General features: G+C 54.9%; 5 protein-coding genes across 5 annotated transcripts; 3 read left to right on the top strand and 2 right to left on the bottom strand.

Moving 5' to 3' along the window:
- Positions 1 to 605: 605 nt before the first annotated feature.
- LMH87_003743 (uncharacterized protein) lies at positions 606 to 2,897 on the top strand (the record flags this gene model as incomplete). Its single annotated transcript, XM_056194860.1, has 3 exons — positions 606 to 2,532; positions 2,582 to 2,720; positions 2,774 to 2,897. The coding sequence occupies 3 exons, from the start codon at positions 606 to 608 to the stop codon at positions 2,895 to 2,897; spliced, it is 2,190 nt and encodes a 729-aa protein (XP_056048545.1).
- An 830-nt stretch (positions 2,898 to 3,727) lies between these two features.
- On the bottom strand, positions 3,728 to 4,644 carry LMH87_003742 (uncharacterized protein; the record flags this gene model as incomplete). Its single annotated transcript, XM_056194859.1, has 2 exons — positions 3,728 to 4,417; positions 4,519 to 4,644. 2 exons carry the CDS (start codon positions 4,642 to 4,644, stop codon positions 3,728 to 3,730), a joined length of 816 nt encoding a protein of 271 aa, XP_056048544.1.
- Positions 4,645 to 5,664: 1,020 nt separating this feature from the next.
- LMH87_003741 (uncharacterized protein) lies at positions 5,665 to 10,401 on the top strand (the record flags this gene model as incomplete). Its single annotated transcript, XM_056194858.1, has 5 exons — positions 5,665 to 5,730; positions 5,827 to 8,230; positions 8,297 to 9,052; positions 9,195 to 9,202; positions 9,256 to 10,401. The coding sequence occupies 5 exons, from the start codon at positions 5,665 to 5,667 to the stop codon at positions 10,399 to 10,401; spliced, it is 4,380 nt and encodes a 1,459-aa protein (XP_056048543.1).
- An 802-nt stretch (positions 10,402 to 11,203) lies between these two features.
- LMH87_003740 (uncharacterized protein) lies at positions 11,204 to 12,508 on the top strand (the record flags this gene model as incomplete). Its single annotated transcript, XM_056194857.1, has 2 exons — positions 11,204 to 11,269; positions 11,432 to 12,508. 2 exons carry the CDS (start codon positions 11,204 to 11,206, stop codon positions 12,506 to 12,508), a joined length of 1,143 nt encoding a protein of 380 aa, XP_056048542.1.
- A 360-nt stretch (positions 12,509 to 12,868) lies between these two features.
- Positions 12,869 to 14,427, bottom strand: LMH87_003739 (uncharacterized protein; the record flags this gene model as incomplete). The annotated part of the gene is made up of 5 exons (XM_056194856.1): positions 12,869 to 13,935; positions 14,007 to 14,086; positions 14,149 to 14,154; positions 14,208 to 14,306; positions 14,381 to 14,427. 5 exons carry the CDS (start codon positions 14,425 to 14,427, stop codon positions 12,869 to 12,871), a joined length of 1,299 nt encoding a protein of 432 aa, XP_056048541.1.
- Positions 14,428 to 14,903: the final 476 nt, after the last annotated feature.

Below are 14,903 nucleotides of genomic sequence, written 5' to 3'. Positions count from 1 at the left end.
CTCCCTGCCGCTTGCCGACCTACCTCTGCTCGCTGCCGCCTTTCTTCTTATTCTCATCCGCTGCAGAAACTCTCATTCATTTCTCCGCGCGTGTAGGCACTCAGGCGGATGCATTGCCCTCCCTTCCGACCGCCTATGGTTTCCGCACCCGCAAAATTCAAGGTTCCCCCGACTACGCCTCCGCATGCCTCTCGCCCACCTGCCTGCTGTCTGCCTCAAAGAGCCTTTGTCTAACTTTGGGCCCTGCACCGTGCTTTAATTCTTTCGATTCATCCAGAGAAAAAAAATATTATTGCTTCGCTCGTCGCTCCCGTTTTTCCAACTCGTCTCGCGCCGTTCCGCTGCGCTTCCCCGTTTGTTGACAGCGTCTGTCAGACCTGCAGCCGTTGCGACTCCATATCCACCTGTTCTCGACGACATCATCAGCCTTACCCGTCTGCTACATGGCGAGCCCTTCGACTTCATACTTGATTTATTTCTACTGAGCCGCCGATTCCGTCTCTGCTATCTGCGCCGAGATCGCGTCGCCAGGTTGCCCAAGTAGCGCTCCCCGCTCGCATCAGCTCTAAATCGGGATTCGCTTTCGCCAGTGGCCCAGTTTGACCATGTCCGACAAACGCCCGAATTTGTTGGAGCTGCGAGCACACTCGCATGCTTCTGGCTTCTCCAGCGCCTCTAGGCCCCTTCGCTCCCCGCGCTTGCACATTGCTGGTGAGGCGCCCCCCGAGCTCTCGCCCCTCGACGCCTTTGCTCTCCAAAGTCGCATCCTTGCCAAGCAGCTTCAGAATGGCGACAAGGACGGCAACAGAGTCAGTCGCCTGCCGCCTCTTACCCTCGAAAGCCCTCTGGTCCTCCAGGGCCGATCCGACTACTTTCGTTCCATGTCCCAGGAATCCCCAACCGAGCTCGCCGACTCGCCAGACCGCGCCAACGACTCTGTTGGCCTCAAGACTGAACTGGAAGATGCCTTTGAAGCTAGCGAGCGTCCCGTTTCCATGCACCCGCGCATGAGCCGTATACAGCCTAACCTCGAACAAGCGCCCCCCATGCCGGGAGCCTTTCCAGAGTTGCCTCGCGGCCGACCAGAGTTAAATCCCGACGACAATCACAGCTTCTTTGGTGCCCGTACCCGCTCTCCATCGCCCATCCAAAGCGATACTCAGTCATACATAGAAAAGCGCTCGGAGAAATCACCAGTTCGAAGTATTCCCGGCGCATTCCCCTCCACACAGCTCGCAGTTTCTCCCGACAGACCACGTGTGTCCTTGGAAGACGCAGGCCTCGTTCCGCCCAGGCCTCCCTTCTTGTCTAAGCGAACATCAAGCGTCAAGTCCTCTCCACCAGGGTCGATAGATGATGACAGTGCAGGTACTCCTGCCACCTCTTTTCATTCCACCACCGCCCGCAAGCTCTCTTCTGCAAGTAGCGCTTTTGCGGCTCCTGGCGTTCTAGCCAACAGCTTCCAGAGATCGCCTTCAGTCGCGTCAGACGCATCCGGTCTTCCTCGTCCGTCATTCAACTTTTCTCGCCCGCTTAGTCGAGCTGGCACCCCATCCTTTGACTTGCCTTCCAGACAAGCCTCCTCGGACAGCCAGCCCTCATTTTTTCTAGCCGATGATGCCCACACCCCAGTCAGCATGCATAGCGAGGCATTCCTCGATCAACAAGCAGATGATGGTAGAGGCAATGGCCAATCATACATATACTCCAAATTCACTCTTCCGCGAGGAAAGTCTGTCCAAAGATCAGAGCCACCCGAGATGTATCCTCTCACGCCTTCAGCTTCCAACACACGCAAGCCATCCGGCGCACCGCCTTCCCCACCAACTCGCCCGTCTAGTTCATCGGCGAGATTTATGGGAGACGATGCGTCCAGCTTCATTGCCCGCCCTTCGTTTGACACGGGCAAGGCGAGCTTGGACATCTCTCGGTTGGGCCCCGCAGGATATCCATCACCAAATTCGAGTCGGCCATCAGTAGACATCGGCCGTCGCTCAGAGGATGTCGCTCGTGGCAGAACTTTACAGTCTAATTTGAGTGATGCCCGCGGAAGAACACCAGTATCAACAATGACATCTGATAGTGCCGGAACCATTCGGCCGCCTCGCACAGCAAACTCTCAGTCGTCTTCCCTGCCAGAATTAACAGCCGAAGACCATCTGGAAAAGGGTATCCAACTGCACGAGAATGGATCGCTCAAGGAATCGACGTATCATCTCCGACTGGCTGCCAAACAAAACAACCCCACTGCCATGCTTCTCTACGCTCTCGCTTGCCGTCACGGTTGGGGAATGCGCCCCAGTCAAAGGGAAGGCGTGGAGTGGCTTCGCAAGGCTGCCGAACATGCTAGTACCGAGATCGCCGATGACGAGGACCATGTCAAAGAAGGAAAGCACGTAGATGTTATTGAACGGCGAGCGCGTAAGGCACAGTTTGCTCTGAGCATCTACGAGCTTGGCGTAAGTCATATGAACGGTTGGGGCATCGAGCAAGATAAGACCCTTGCTCTCAGATGTTTCGAAATCGCAGGAAGTAAGTACACCCTTGGGACTTGATTGGAACTAAGCTAACAAACTCTTAGACTGGGGTGACGTCGATGCGCTGGCCGAAGCCGGTTTCTGCTACGCTCAGGGTGTTGGCTGCAAGAAGAATTTGAAGAAGAGTGCCAAATTTTACAGACTTGCCGAAGCCAAGGGTATGAGCATGGTTGGCAATAGCTGGTATGTTGATGCCCTCAAACACTCAGTCATGCAATTCTAATTGAAGCTGCCAGGATCCACAAGGCCAAGTACAACGACGATACTACCAAGGTTACTCCCTCCAAAGACGCCAAAAAGGCGCGCAGCAGATCACGAGCGCGAACCATGTTTGGCTTGAAGCAGCGTTCGGTTGAATAACAAACCCGCATTCACTAACATCAACCCGGAAGTCGCAAACACGCAGCTTTCTATACAGCAACGCGCAAAAGAACGGAGAGAAAAGACCGGCAAAATTCATGATGATGAAGAAAATCTCAACCAGCATTTTTCGGCTTTTTTACTCGGAAATTCTATTCTACGTTTTTTTTCCCCGGCATAATCGATATTGGAGTTTCACAGGCGCAGTCGGCTCTGTCTCAATCGCTACAAATTTTATTATCTTTCACCCCTATACCACTCTTCTTCTGCTCCCATTTGGGAAGCTTACCGTCTATTATTTTTTTTCTGTTGGATGCCGTGTAGCATCTCCTCTCATGTCGACAGATGTACCTGGTCTCATGGCCGATAGCGGCTACCATATGTTTTTGCCACTTCATGTACATTCTACTCCATGTCGTTGCCCTCCTTTTTTATTATAATCATCTACCTGAGCATATTCCAGATAGCTATGCGTTATCGCCCTTTTTTTAAGTTTTGTGCAGGCAGTCGGCTCTTCTTCCTGCCTATGTCATATATTGAATACTAGAGCTACTCGCATGTACTTGATCTAATTCATCCATGCCATCACACAAGCAGTAAAAAGTCGCAGCTTATGAGATAGTGTTGAAACGATAATATCGTTATGATGCTCTACCGTCTCCTTGTATTGAACCGCAAAGCATGTTGTCACAAATACGAAAAGCTACGGCTTGTGGGGTAGTGTATCAAAACGGTGATATTGTTACAATTCTTTGTCGTCTTCTTGTGCCTAACCGCATAGCATGTTGCCACAACCCGCCCCCGCCTCCATGCCAAAGTGAATACATCCCTTACGTATCAACCTCCATCTGGTCGCCCTCGACGGGTACCTCCTGAACCGTGATATATCTCCCAATATCATTCTTCTTAATAATGCGCTCGTTGAGGACGTTGGTGGTGCCCTTGGGGAAGACGTAGCTTTGCAGCTTGGCGCTCTTTTCGTTGGGTTTGATAAAGTTGCGCAGGAGAGTCGTCTTCTCCTGCGTAATGACGGCCACGTCCACGTTTGATCCGGAGCCGAGATCGTTAAAGATACCCGCGAGGATGGCGTCGCTGGTCAGCTTGATGGCGTCGTCCTTGGTCATGTTGGGCTTCCACTGTGTCTCAAAGACGCTCATGGCGGCGAGGGAGCCGGAGCCCATGGTAACGTAGGGCAGCTTGTCGGTGCTGCCGTGGGCGTGGACAGTGAAGAGGTGGGTGCCGGTCGGGTCGCAGCCAGCGACGACGAGGTAGGCGCCAATGTGGCCCTGGTAACGGAAAAGGTGCTGCTTGAGCATGGTCATGCAGGTGACGACGCGCGGCTTGCGGCCCGTCGACAGCGAGTGCAGCTCCAGCTGCGACGAGATGAGCGCCGTGGTGAACTCGGTGTCGGCAGCCGTGCCGGCGCCGGCGCACCAAATCTGCGGCGTGATGTAGTGCAGCTTCTCGCAGTTCTTGTCGGCGACAATGGGGCCCGAGGTAGCTCGCGTATCGGCGGCAATCTAAAGAACGAGAGAGGGTTAGAGGGTGGTGGGAAGAGCTTGGAGATGGATCGAGCGACTCTCGCCCGAGCCATCGGAGAGGCAGGGTTATCAAAACGTACCACGACGCCGCCATCATATATGCAGCCGACAATGGTCGTACCGGTGCTGGTGGCCTTGGGCAGAGGCACACCGCGCGAGTGCAGGGCCGCATTGCGGTTGTAGTTGGTAAAGTCGAAGCCAGGCATCGTTGGGCAAGCAGCGCGAAGCTACGCTGAAGCTTCTGGATCCGCGGCGTTTGCTGTGATTATATGTCGTCGCGCGGAGGGCAGGGGCCTGTCGATAGTATCAAGGCCGTGTCTCTGTTTGTGATTGCTTCAAATTGGAGCTGTAGATGCGCCAGAGATGATGTGGTTCGGTGGTGGGCGGTTTGCTGGTTGAGAGGTCAAGGCAGAGCTGATGACGAGGCTAAAAGGTGCCTTCGCAGACAGACGGGCACCTACGAGCTTCCTACCAAAGGGGCGCGTCGCTGATTGGCCAAGCTCCCCCAGGTTGCAGCGCTGTCGCAGCCTCCAGGAATCGCTGCGCGCTGCACGTGACTGAGAGCTTCCGCCGTGTTAAACGGATGCTGTGCACAGTGTCACAAGCACCCGAGTTTTCTTTCAGATGGACAAGGCAGCAGTGAAGACGAACTTGTGTAAAGCACCTACATGTTGGTTTCATCAAATTCAGAATGAATCTATTGGTCTTAGGCAGTAAAAGCATCGTCAATTGCGCGAGGCCTCTCGCCAGCACCTTTCCAAGCTAAAACGGTACCTGGGTACCTGAGGTAGCTACAGCAAGCTCTGGGTATTGTTAGGCAGGCAGCTGGACCCAGCACAGCGCAGGGGTCGGCCAGCAATCTGGAGAGCTTCCAACCTTTTTCAAAATCTCCATTTCTGCCCATCGATTCCCATCGCGTATCGCCACGCGCTCACGAACTTCCGGAGCCGTTCTCCGGCGTCACTTCGGAGCCGCTTATTTCTCTACTACTGACGCGTTTCGAATCGCCAGGAGTTTTGCTTCTATATTCTTTTCCATCGCCTCCAGGCGTACTGCAACAGGCGTGTCCTGGCAGCTACCAGAAGAAAACAGCAGTTGGCTGGCGAATATATCAAGCACCTCATGCGCCGCAGCATCGGTCGCTTAATAACAGGACATACTGCACACTGAAATACTAAAAAGGCCACTGAACGACAATGGCTTTTGCTTCTTTTTCTCAAGGCGCAATGGGCGGGGGAGGCAATGCTGTTAATGCAGTAGATGGGCAACATCTGCCTACCATCCAAACAGAGGTACGCCATTAGTATTCGCGACGTTTTGATCATTGTTTCTACGAAAATCCATGGTAGACCTCTTCGCATATCGTATCACTAATGCTGTTCATCCAGGCTCTCGGTTTTCAGTCGATCGCTGGCGACGCCAAAGTTCGCCTCACGAGCCCGTGGCCCGAACAACCGCCGCGGACTGCTTCGCTCCTCAGCATCGCTTCGAAAAGGGGACTTGCCGCCGCCGTTGGCCCTGACTATATTACTTTCGCCTCGACAGAGTCCATACGCAAGGCCTTCGAGTCCCCCAAAGAGGGCGACTCTGACGTGCGCAGCTACGAACCACAGCTCAAGATTCAAATGCCCATGCGCATTTCGCAGCTCGCCTTCACCGCCGACGAAAACTACCTGCTTCTTTCGGCCGAGTCAGGTGGCGGCCTCGCCGTCTATGAGGTGCAGTCGCTGCTGCAGGGATCGACAAACTCGGCCTTTGAGTTGCCCACAAACGGCCAGGCGCTCCGCGTCCTCGCGCCTAATCCGACCGCTGAGAAGGCTGAGCTGTGTGCTCTTGTCACAGACTCCGGGGAGCTCTTCATGGCGAACCTACGCGAGAGGCAGGTGAGCAATGTGCTCAAGTCACGGGTCAGCTGCATCAGCTGGAGTGCCAAGGGTAAACAGCTATGTGCTGGCCTCGCCGATGGATCCATACACCAGATAACGCCCGAGGGACAGGACAAGGCTGAGATCCCCAAGCCTCCCAGTCTCGGAGACTGCCATGTAACCTCTCTCACTTGGCTCGAGAACAACCTTTTCTTAGCCGTTCACTCTGGCAGTGACTCTCAGCCAGCTTCCATCTATCATATCATCACCAGAGAGCCTCCTTCGTCATTCAAATTTCAACGGATAGCCGATCCCGTCGAGCCCTTTTCCGATAAGAGGCCTCACCACAGCATCTTGCGTCTGCGGAACTTTGATCCGGACCTGCAAGACTTGCTCATGGTCTCCTCGACAGCTTCCACCGACGTCGGTCTGCTTACTCGATCTAAAAAGGCACTTGCCAATGATTGGCAGGCTGGCCAGGTTACAGGCATATTCACGACGACTGAGCTCCTTGATGATACGAGACGCCCAACGCTTCCCATGACCGAGTCAATGGACGATTCCGTACCTGTTGGTGTATGCTTGGATTTGTCCAGTAAAGAGAAGGTGTATCGCCCCCTGCCCTCAGACGAGGAGGTCAATGAATCACCGAGCCCGCTCCCAGGTCTCTGGGTGTTGACGCACGAAGGTATTTTGTGTGCTTGGTGGTTCGTATACGAGGATTCTATCAAGCAGGGAACTACCTATTCTGGCCTTGCTGTTGCCAGCGACTCCGCAACTATGCCTCCTCCTGCACAGCCCGCCAGCACTACTCCAGCGGCCTCTCCATTTGCACCTGGCAAGCTGTCTGCTACCTTTGGATCTCCTGCACCTGCGGCACCGGCCTTTGGATCTTCGTCTTCACTTGGTCAGAAATCTTCTCCTTGGGCCTCAGGGGGTGCAGCCACTGCTACCCCGTCACAGACGGGAGGTGCCACGTTCAGTCAAACCAGTTTTGGTAACGCGCCGTCGACACCAGCCCCTGCCTTTGGAAAACCGTCGTCTCTTGGCTTCGGCCAATCCTCTCAGCTAGGCATGAGAACCTCGCCTTGGAGTGCTGGGGGTAATTCGACACCTGCATTTGGACAGTCGAGCTTCGGCAGCTTTGCTAATAAGAACAACCAAAGCCCGTTCGGAACTGCAGCAATTTCCAATGATAACGAATCTAGCTCCACGAATACCACTGCTGGTGGCTTCTCCGGCTTTGCTAAAAACACTGGTGGCTTTGCAGCCGCATCGAATAACAGCCCCGGCACGAGCGTGTTTGGCAGCGGTGCTGCGAAGCCAACTAGTAATCCGTTCGCCTCAGCGGCACCATCCGCCGAGAGCCCGTTCACGCCCAAGGACAAGGCCGGCGGAAGCGTTTTCGGTTCTACTCCATTCAAGCTCGAGAGCTCATTCAAGCCGGATCCATCGGCCAAGGACGATTCTAACACACCCACAGCTTCTGGATCGATGTTTGGTAGTGCGTTCGGGTCGGCACTGACAGGTGCTGGGAATGGCGCAGACTCCTCCAATGTCATCGCTAAAGACGAGTCAATGGCCGAGGATGACGCCGAGCCGCAGGCGCCAGAACCTCCAAAATCGATCTTCGCAACCAAAACAGCTGAAGAATCGACAACGCCAACAACTACGCCCGCGCCAAACCGCTTTGGAGCTGCCACCTCTCCAGCTCCGGGAACGTCTCTTTTCGGGCAGCCTACAAAGCTTAGCGGTCCCTTCTCCGGGGGCAGTCTATTTGGATCCAATAATGATTCCAATGAGCCCAAGGCAGCTTCAGGCTTCTTCTCGCAGACTACAGCCGTTCCCAAGACGGAGCCGCCTGTGGAGAAGGAGCTTGAAGCACCACTGCCTCCCGACGCAACTAGCAAACTATCGTATCCTCTGGGTGAGTCCTCGTCGTCTTCTGCATCTACAAGTTCCACTAGCCAACTGTTCGGTTTCACACCTCCAGCGAAAGCGAAGCAAGAGGAGTCGCCTCTTCCTCCCTTTTCACTTACGTCAAAGCCTGCGCAGCCTGTAGAGGATAAAACCGTCCAGGAGAAATCTGCTGAGGGTAAATCCACAGAGGACAAATCCGCCACGGATGCTCCTTTGCCTCCGTTTACCATGGCCCCGAAAGACGCCAAGTCAGCCGAACCTGCACCCCTCCCGCCGTTTACTGCGCCGAAGACGACCAAGCCCGCCGACGGTGAGGCTCCTTTGCCGCCTTTCACGCTCGGACAGACCACGAAACCCGCTGAAGCTGCACCATCGCCACCATTTGGAGCGGCCAAGACAACAAAATCCGCCGAAGAGGCCCCTCTTCCTCCATTCGCAGCGCCGAAGTCGGCAAAGCCTGCCGAGTCTGCGCCGTTGCCTCCTTTTACTCTGGTGCCGCAAAAAGCAGGTTCAGCGCTGCCTTCCGGAGAGATGTCAGTTTTCAAGTCTACCAGGCCATCAGGACCAACGCCAGCTTTTGTAGCGCCAACTGGCCCTCCCCCCAGCGACTCTGACGATAGCGACGACGACGATGGAGAGGAAGGCTCAGAAGGAGAGGCTGAAGGAGAGGAGGATGACGCCGAATCGGAGGGAAGTGGCGTTGATGTCGCGAAAGATCTCAGTCCAAGCACAACTGGTCTCGTGCAGACACCTGGTCTCACACCTCAGAGCTCATTTGGTGGCATGACCAGCACGACTCCTGCAACAGCCCGCCCGGAACACAATGCCGGTCGGCCATTGTTTGGCGAGGTGGCTCGCACTGCGCCTCTATTTGGGAAACCAAAAAACGACGCAAGCCCTCGATCGCCCAGCCCTTTGCGCGGCGCTATTCCAAACCGTGTCATTCGCTCCGAGGCCTCGAGATCTGTCAGTGCACCTGGTATGGCCTCTCAGATTCTTGGACACAAGAGCACTCAATCACACCTCAATCAGTCCATCACGAGTCGCCAGCAAGAAAGCAGCGATCCGTTCCTGTCGCAGCAGCGAAAGCTCCGCGAGCAGCAAGAAGCAGCCGAGGCGAAACCACTTGTTGACAAGGAGGATGAAGAGATACAAAAGATCTTGTCTTCAGAAGTTGAGCCCACGCTAGAGTTGCATGAGTTCATCGCCCACTCAAATGTGGCGCCCCCAGCAGAGGACAGCATTCCTGCGCAAGTTGAAGCTGTTTACCGCGATATCAACTCGATGATTGATACTCTCGGTCTCAATGCCAGAGCCATAAAGTCGTTCACGCAAGGCCACAGTGAGGCTCGTGATGAAGAGGGTCGCAGTATGGAGGATCTCGAAATCGCTGACGACTGGGTGCTTTGCGAAACAGACGACTTGGAAGAGGTGCTTTCGGGAGAACTCCATGCTGACCTTGATTATGCGCGGGTTCGGGATCTTCCCGAAAAGCTTGAGGCTTGCCAGGAGCTGGCGAAGGACATGCATCGGCTACGTGCTAAGCAGGAGGATTTGAAGAGAGTTATCCTCGTGCGTATGGATCCCGACCAAGCCGATGTTACCCAGTCGCTTCCACTCAGCGCAGAGCAAGCCGCCCAGCAAAATGAGCTGCGCCGCGAATACACCAACTTTACAACGTTGTTAACCGACGCAGAGGAAGCTCTTACGTTGTTGAAGGCACGTATCGCGTCAGCATCGAGCGCGTCGGGCAAGACCGCTGGAACTGTACCTACGGTTGAAGCCATAATTCGCACCATTACCAAAATGACGTCGATGGTTGAGAGACGCAGTGGCGACGTTGATGTGTTGGAGACTCAGCTCCGTAAGATGAGACTGGCATCTGCCAGCCGCGAAGGCTCACCGATGATGACGCCTCAGGCTCGACGCAGCCGTATGCTGTCGCCAGATACGACGCCATCCCGCACGCTGCGCCAAAGTATTTCGTCCACCGGCGGTCTGCTGTTTGGTCAGTCGGTGCGCGCCACACCCCCTAGAAAGAAGCTCAGCGGCTTTAGTAAGGAAGAAAAGGGCGACCTCATGGATAAGAGAGCCAGAAGACAGGACGTCTTGCAAAAGCTGAGGGGCAGTGTGGAGAAGCGCGGGGTCAACGTTTGGAACATGGAGGATGTTGAATAATAAGAACATAGCATGTATTGACGTGAAACGGAGTATTTTTACGTACTGTAGTTTAGACATTCAGATAGTATTAGGTCCCATGGGAAAGGCTGATTTAATGCAACAGAATCTTGTACCAGTCATTATGTCCTGCGTTTCCTTTCTGGCAAGTACAACGAACCCTTGCGTCTGTTTGAGTGCATTGCAGAGAGAGGTCTGGATAATGCCAATAATTCCTACGTGAGTATGACTCCACACAAAGTATATCAGGCGTACCGATCCTTTTGCTCTTTGGCATGGTTTAGTGTTGAGTACAGATTATACTGTACAGAGACCCTACGCTAAATGAAACTGAATCTCCACGATAGTATGGGCTTCAACAGAATCAATAAGCGCAAAATTTGTCAAATCTGGGCCTGTGGTCTAGGGGTATGATCCTCGATCCGCACCTGTTCAGCGAAACGCTGCGATATGGAAGGTTATTGAGTGGTCCGGGGTTCAAATCCCCGTAGGTCCATTGATTTTTTTGGTTTTTTTTGTCAACCTCGCCAAGGGTTCCTCTATTGTATCCTTTGTTTCTTCGCAGGCAGTCTTTCTTGTCACGATGTTAAATCAGTAAGAGAGTCATGATACTTTTGATATTCTTTTGGCGATGTCTTTCTGGATCACTGGCATGGAAAGGTGGTCCTCAAGGTTGCAGCTAGCGTTGGCGGAGCGCGCCAACATCAATCTGCAGAAGGCGGCGACGGCAACTTTTTGGAGGGGCAGCCAAAAAATTTCCAGAAGCCGCAACATTCAACTAGCATTGAAGCCAACTCACACCATGGCTCCCTCGCAGCAAGCAGCATGGCGCAATGCGCCCGATGCCGAGGAGCTGGAGCGTCGAAGAGTATGTTGTTTCATTTTTTTTAACACCGCAAGCCCTATCGCGACGGCAATGCTGTTACTCGAGCAGTTTCAAAAAAAAAATTGTAGTCGTCCGACAGGTTTAAGCTGCAGCGGACAAAGTTACGAAGAAGCCTCACAACTGACCATGTGTTTCCATCCTTAGACTGTCAATATCAACAAGGAGACTGTAACCGACATCAGCTCCATCGAATACCCTGGCCACGTCCCTGGCGAAGATGCCGCCTTCACAATCGAGCGCTTCCAGTCCGACTTCTCCGTCGACTTTCACCAAAACGAGCAGTTCCACGCCTCCTTCTCGCTCGTCGGCCTCGACGCCTCCATCGCCAATGCCTTTCGCCGCATCCTCATTGCCGAGATCCCCACTCTGGCGATTGAGAACGTCTTCATCGAGAACAACACGTCGGTGATCCAGGACGAGGTGCTGGCGCACCGCCTGGGCCTGATCCCCTTCAAGGGCGGCCGCGAGGGCCTTCAGAGCTTCCTCAAGTGGTACAAGAAGCCCGCCGACGCCGAAGATGACTACACCGGTGGCTTCGACTACAACACGGTGCGCCTCGAGCTCAACGTGACGTGCACGGCCAACAAGGACGCCGACCGCGACGAGACGGACCCGACCAAAGCCTATCACAACGCGCACGTCTACGCCCGCGACATTGTCTTTGTGCCCATGGGCGAGCAGGAAAAGTACTTTTCCGGCGACGACGCCATCGCCCCCGTCAACCCGGACATTCTCATCGCCAAGATGCGGCCCAAGCAGACCATCAACCTGTCCATGCACATGCACAAGGGCATCGGCGCCGACCACGCCAAGTTCTCCCCCGTCGCCACCGCCTCGTATCGCCTCCTCCCGACCATCAAGATCCTCAAGCCCATCGTGGGCGTCGACGCCGAAAAGTTTCAGCGCTGCTTCCCGCGCGGCGTCGTCGGCCTGCACAAAATTGCCAAAAAGGACGCGACGCCCGGCAGCGGCCTCGAGGGCCACGTCGGCGAGATGCGCGCCGTCGTCGAGGACGCCATGAAGGACACCGTCAGCCGCGAGTGCCTGCGCCACCCCGAGTTCGAGGGCAAGGTCAAGCTCGGCCGCCGGCGGGACCACTTCATCTTTTCGATAGAGAGCACCGGCCAGTGGGACAGCGACGAGCTGTTCATCGAGTCGGTCAAGCACCTCAAGATGAAGTGCCAAAGACTTGAGAAGCAGGTCATCAACATGGTGCGGTAAAAAAAAAGTTGGCAAGGCATCATTGTTGGCGTATTTGCTTTTTGTTTAATCGTCATTCTGTTCCGGCGCAGAATTTGTAAAATCTACAAGGGGTTCCTTTACTGTTTTCTTGCACAATTTTCGATATTTAGTGATACCTTGACTCTTTTTTTTTTACCAAAAGAAAGTTGGAAGGGATAGACATGAAGCAATTGAAAAGATGATACCATGACTTGTAACGCCTCATACTTGCTGTATTTACTCTACTTGTTTTGTTTCGCTTACCATGAATGATCCAGAAAGTACTCACCTCCCCAACACCGCTTTATATGCTCATCACTCGGTGACTTTATTGTCTTTGCCATCATTCCCATGTCCCGCCTATGCCGTAAACTTGAGGAAATAGTTGAATTCCAGCGGATACGCGGGGTCCGTGACGACGACCTGCTGGCCATTTTCCAGCCCCAGCTCCGCAATCGTCTTTTCCAGGTTTGGCCGCGTCTGCCTCTCAAGGCTCTGGGGAAATTGCATGTACAGCGTCTTCCCCTCGGCCCGGATCGAGGGCCGCTTGAGCTGGGCCTCGGGCCGGACGGCGAGCGAGTCGAGCAGGTCCTGCAGCGGGAGGCGGGGGTCGACGTAGAGGGGCCGGGCCTCGTTGCCGCAGACGGGACAGTCGTCCTTTTTCTCGTGCTTGAAGGTGTAGGTGTAGATGCCGTCGTCGCCCGAGTACATCATGTAGTTGCTCTCGAAGCCGAGGCAGGGCGCCGACGCGGTGGCAATCTTGAAGGCCTCGTTGCAGCAGGCGGCGGCGACGATGGCGTTGGTGGAGGCGATGGCGGGGATGATGTTCTTGATGGTGCCCTGGGTGAGGGCGTACGTGACGCCGGCGATGCCAAACTCGCGCGCGCGGGCGAGCGCCTTTTCGTAGAGCCATGTGACGTGGGCCGGGTCGTCCTTGTCGAGCTGGGGAAAGGGCTTGTCCTGGTCCCAAGCGATGACGTGCGCCCACTCGACGCAGTGCTCGGGCTGGCGCGGTATCGAGGCAATGGTGCAGAGCGGGACGGCAGCGCGCGGGGCGTGCATGTCGAGCTGGCACTCGACGCACGAGGTGATGGTGGGCAGGACGACGCGGGCCTGGCCCTTGAAGCCCTCTGTGCCGCCGTCGACGAGGGGCTTGATGCCGTCGGCGTCGCCGGCCTCCTCGGCAATGGACACGAGCGTGGCGTTGATCCAGCGGCGCGCCTCGATGCTGTCGAGCCCGCAGACGACGAGCTGGAACTGCTGGTAGAAGCTGGCGTCAAAGTCCTGGATGCGGGCGTTGTGGGCGGTGATGCGCACGCCCTTGACGCGCTGCTCGACGAAGCGCGCGGCTACCTCAGCCTTGTACTTGCCCACGTCGGACTGGCGGAAGAGAAACTGTCTGTTGAGGTTGGAGATGTCGATTGTGTCTGCGCGAGTAGGTGTGTTAGGGATGCCGGCAGGGGTCGGTGGCGGGGGAGCGAGTATAGAGAATACGCACCCATATCTATAACATGAATGTCCTTGAATTGGGACATGGCGAGGTTCTTTAAGATTTCACATCCTAGGCCGCCGGCACCACTGGAGGTTATCGTGTTAGTCCGAAGGTTGGGCCAAGACTGGAGGCAGCAGTCGATACATACATGACTCTAGAGCATTCATTAGTAACGGGCCTTGTGTGCGGGGTTTGCGGTGCGCTTACAGGACTTTGAAGGTGCTAAACATCTGCATGTTTTGTTCTGAAGCGGCATTGGGATCGGTATACGGCCCCGCGACTTTGCGGATTGTCTCAATGTACTTCCTGGAGTGTCGTGTGAGCATCGGGGATACTAGGGTGGTGGCGGGTGAGTGGCGCAAACGACTGGCACATCTTACCATCGAGCTGCCTCGCTCCCAGCCGGAGCTGCAACGTCGGCCGCCATCTTCTACCAGTGCCGGCGGGATCTGTTTGTCACAAATTGGGCAGAAAGTGCGCGAGCTGTCAATGAGTGCTGAATGGGGTGTAGATGCAGGATGCGAGGTGAGGTTGCTCGGAGCTGCCACTGGGCGGCAGTGAATCGGGTGCAGTGGAACCAGATCAGGCAGTCTTCCTCGCCAGGATCAGTGACGTGAACCGGCCGCACAGGCTGCTCATTGTTTATTCTTTCAGATCGCCAGTGAATTTTGTCTCCTTTTGAATGAAAAAACAAGTTTGTACTTGTTTTACATCATGCAACCGCTCATCAGATAGCAGCAGCTATGCAGCCGCTGTTGTCGAACTGCAGTGGCACGTCTTGGTGGGGCTGCGATTAACAAGCTTCATCTCGCAGCACCGGGCTAAATATTGCCATCTCAACACTGCAACATCGCTAGCTCATTCCATTCACTATCTCAACAATACCCTCTTGCTTACTATCTA

The sequence above is a fragment of the Akanthomyces muscarius genome, chromosome 2 (genome assembly GCF_028009165.1).
Source record: "Akanthomyces muscarius strain Ve6 chromosome 2, whole genome shotgun sequence".
Lineage (NCBI taxonomy): Eukaryota > Fungi > Ascomycota > Sordariomycetes > Hypocreales > Cordycipitaceae > Akanthomyces > Akanthomyces muscarius.
The sequence above is the reverse complement of the archived record's forward strand: the minus strand, read 5'-3'. Positions and strand labels throughout refer to the sequence as shown.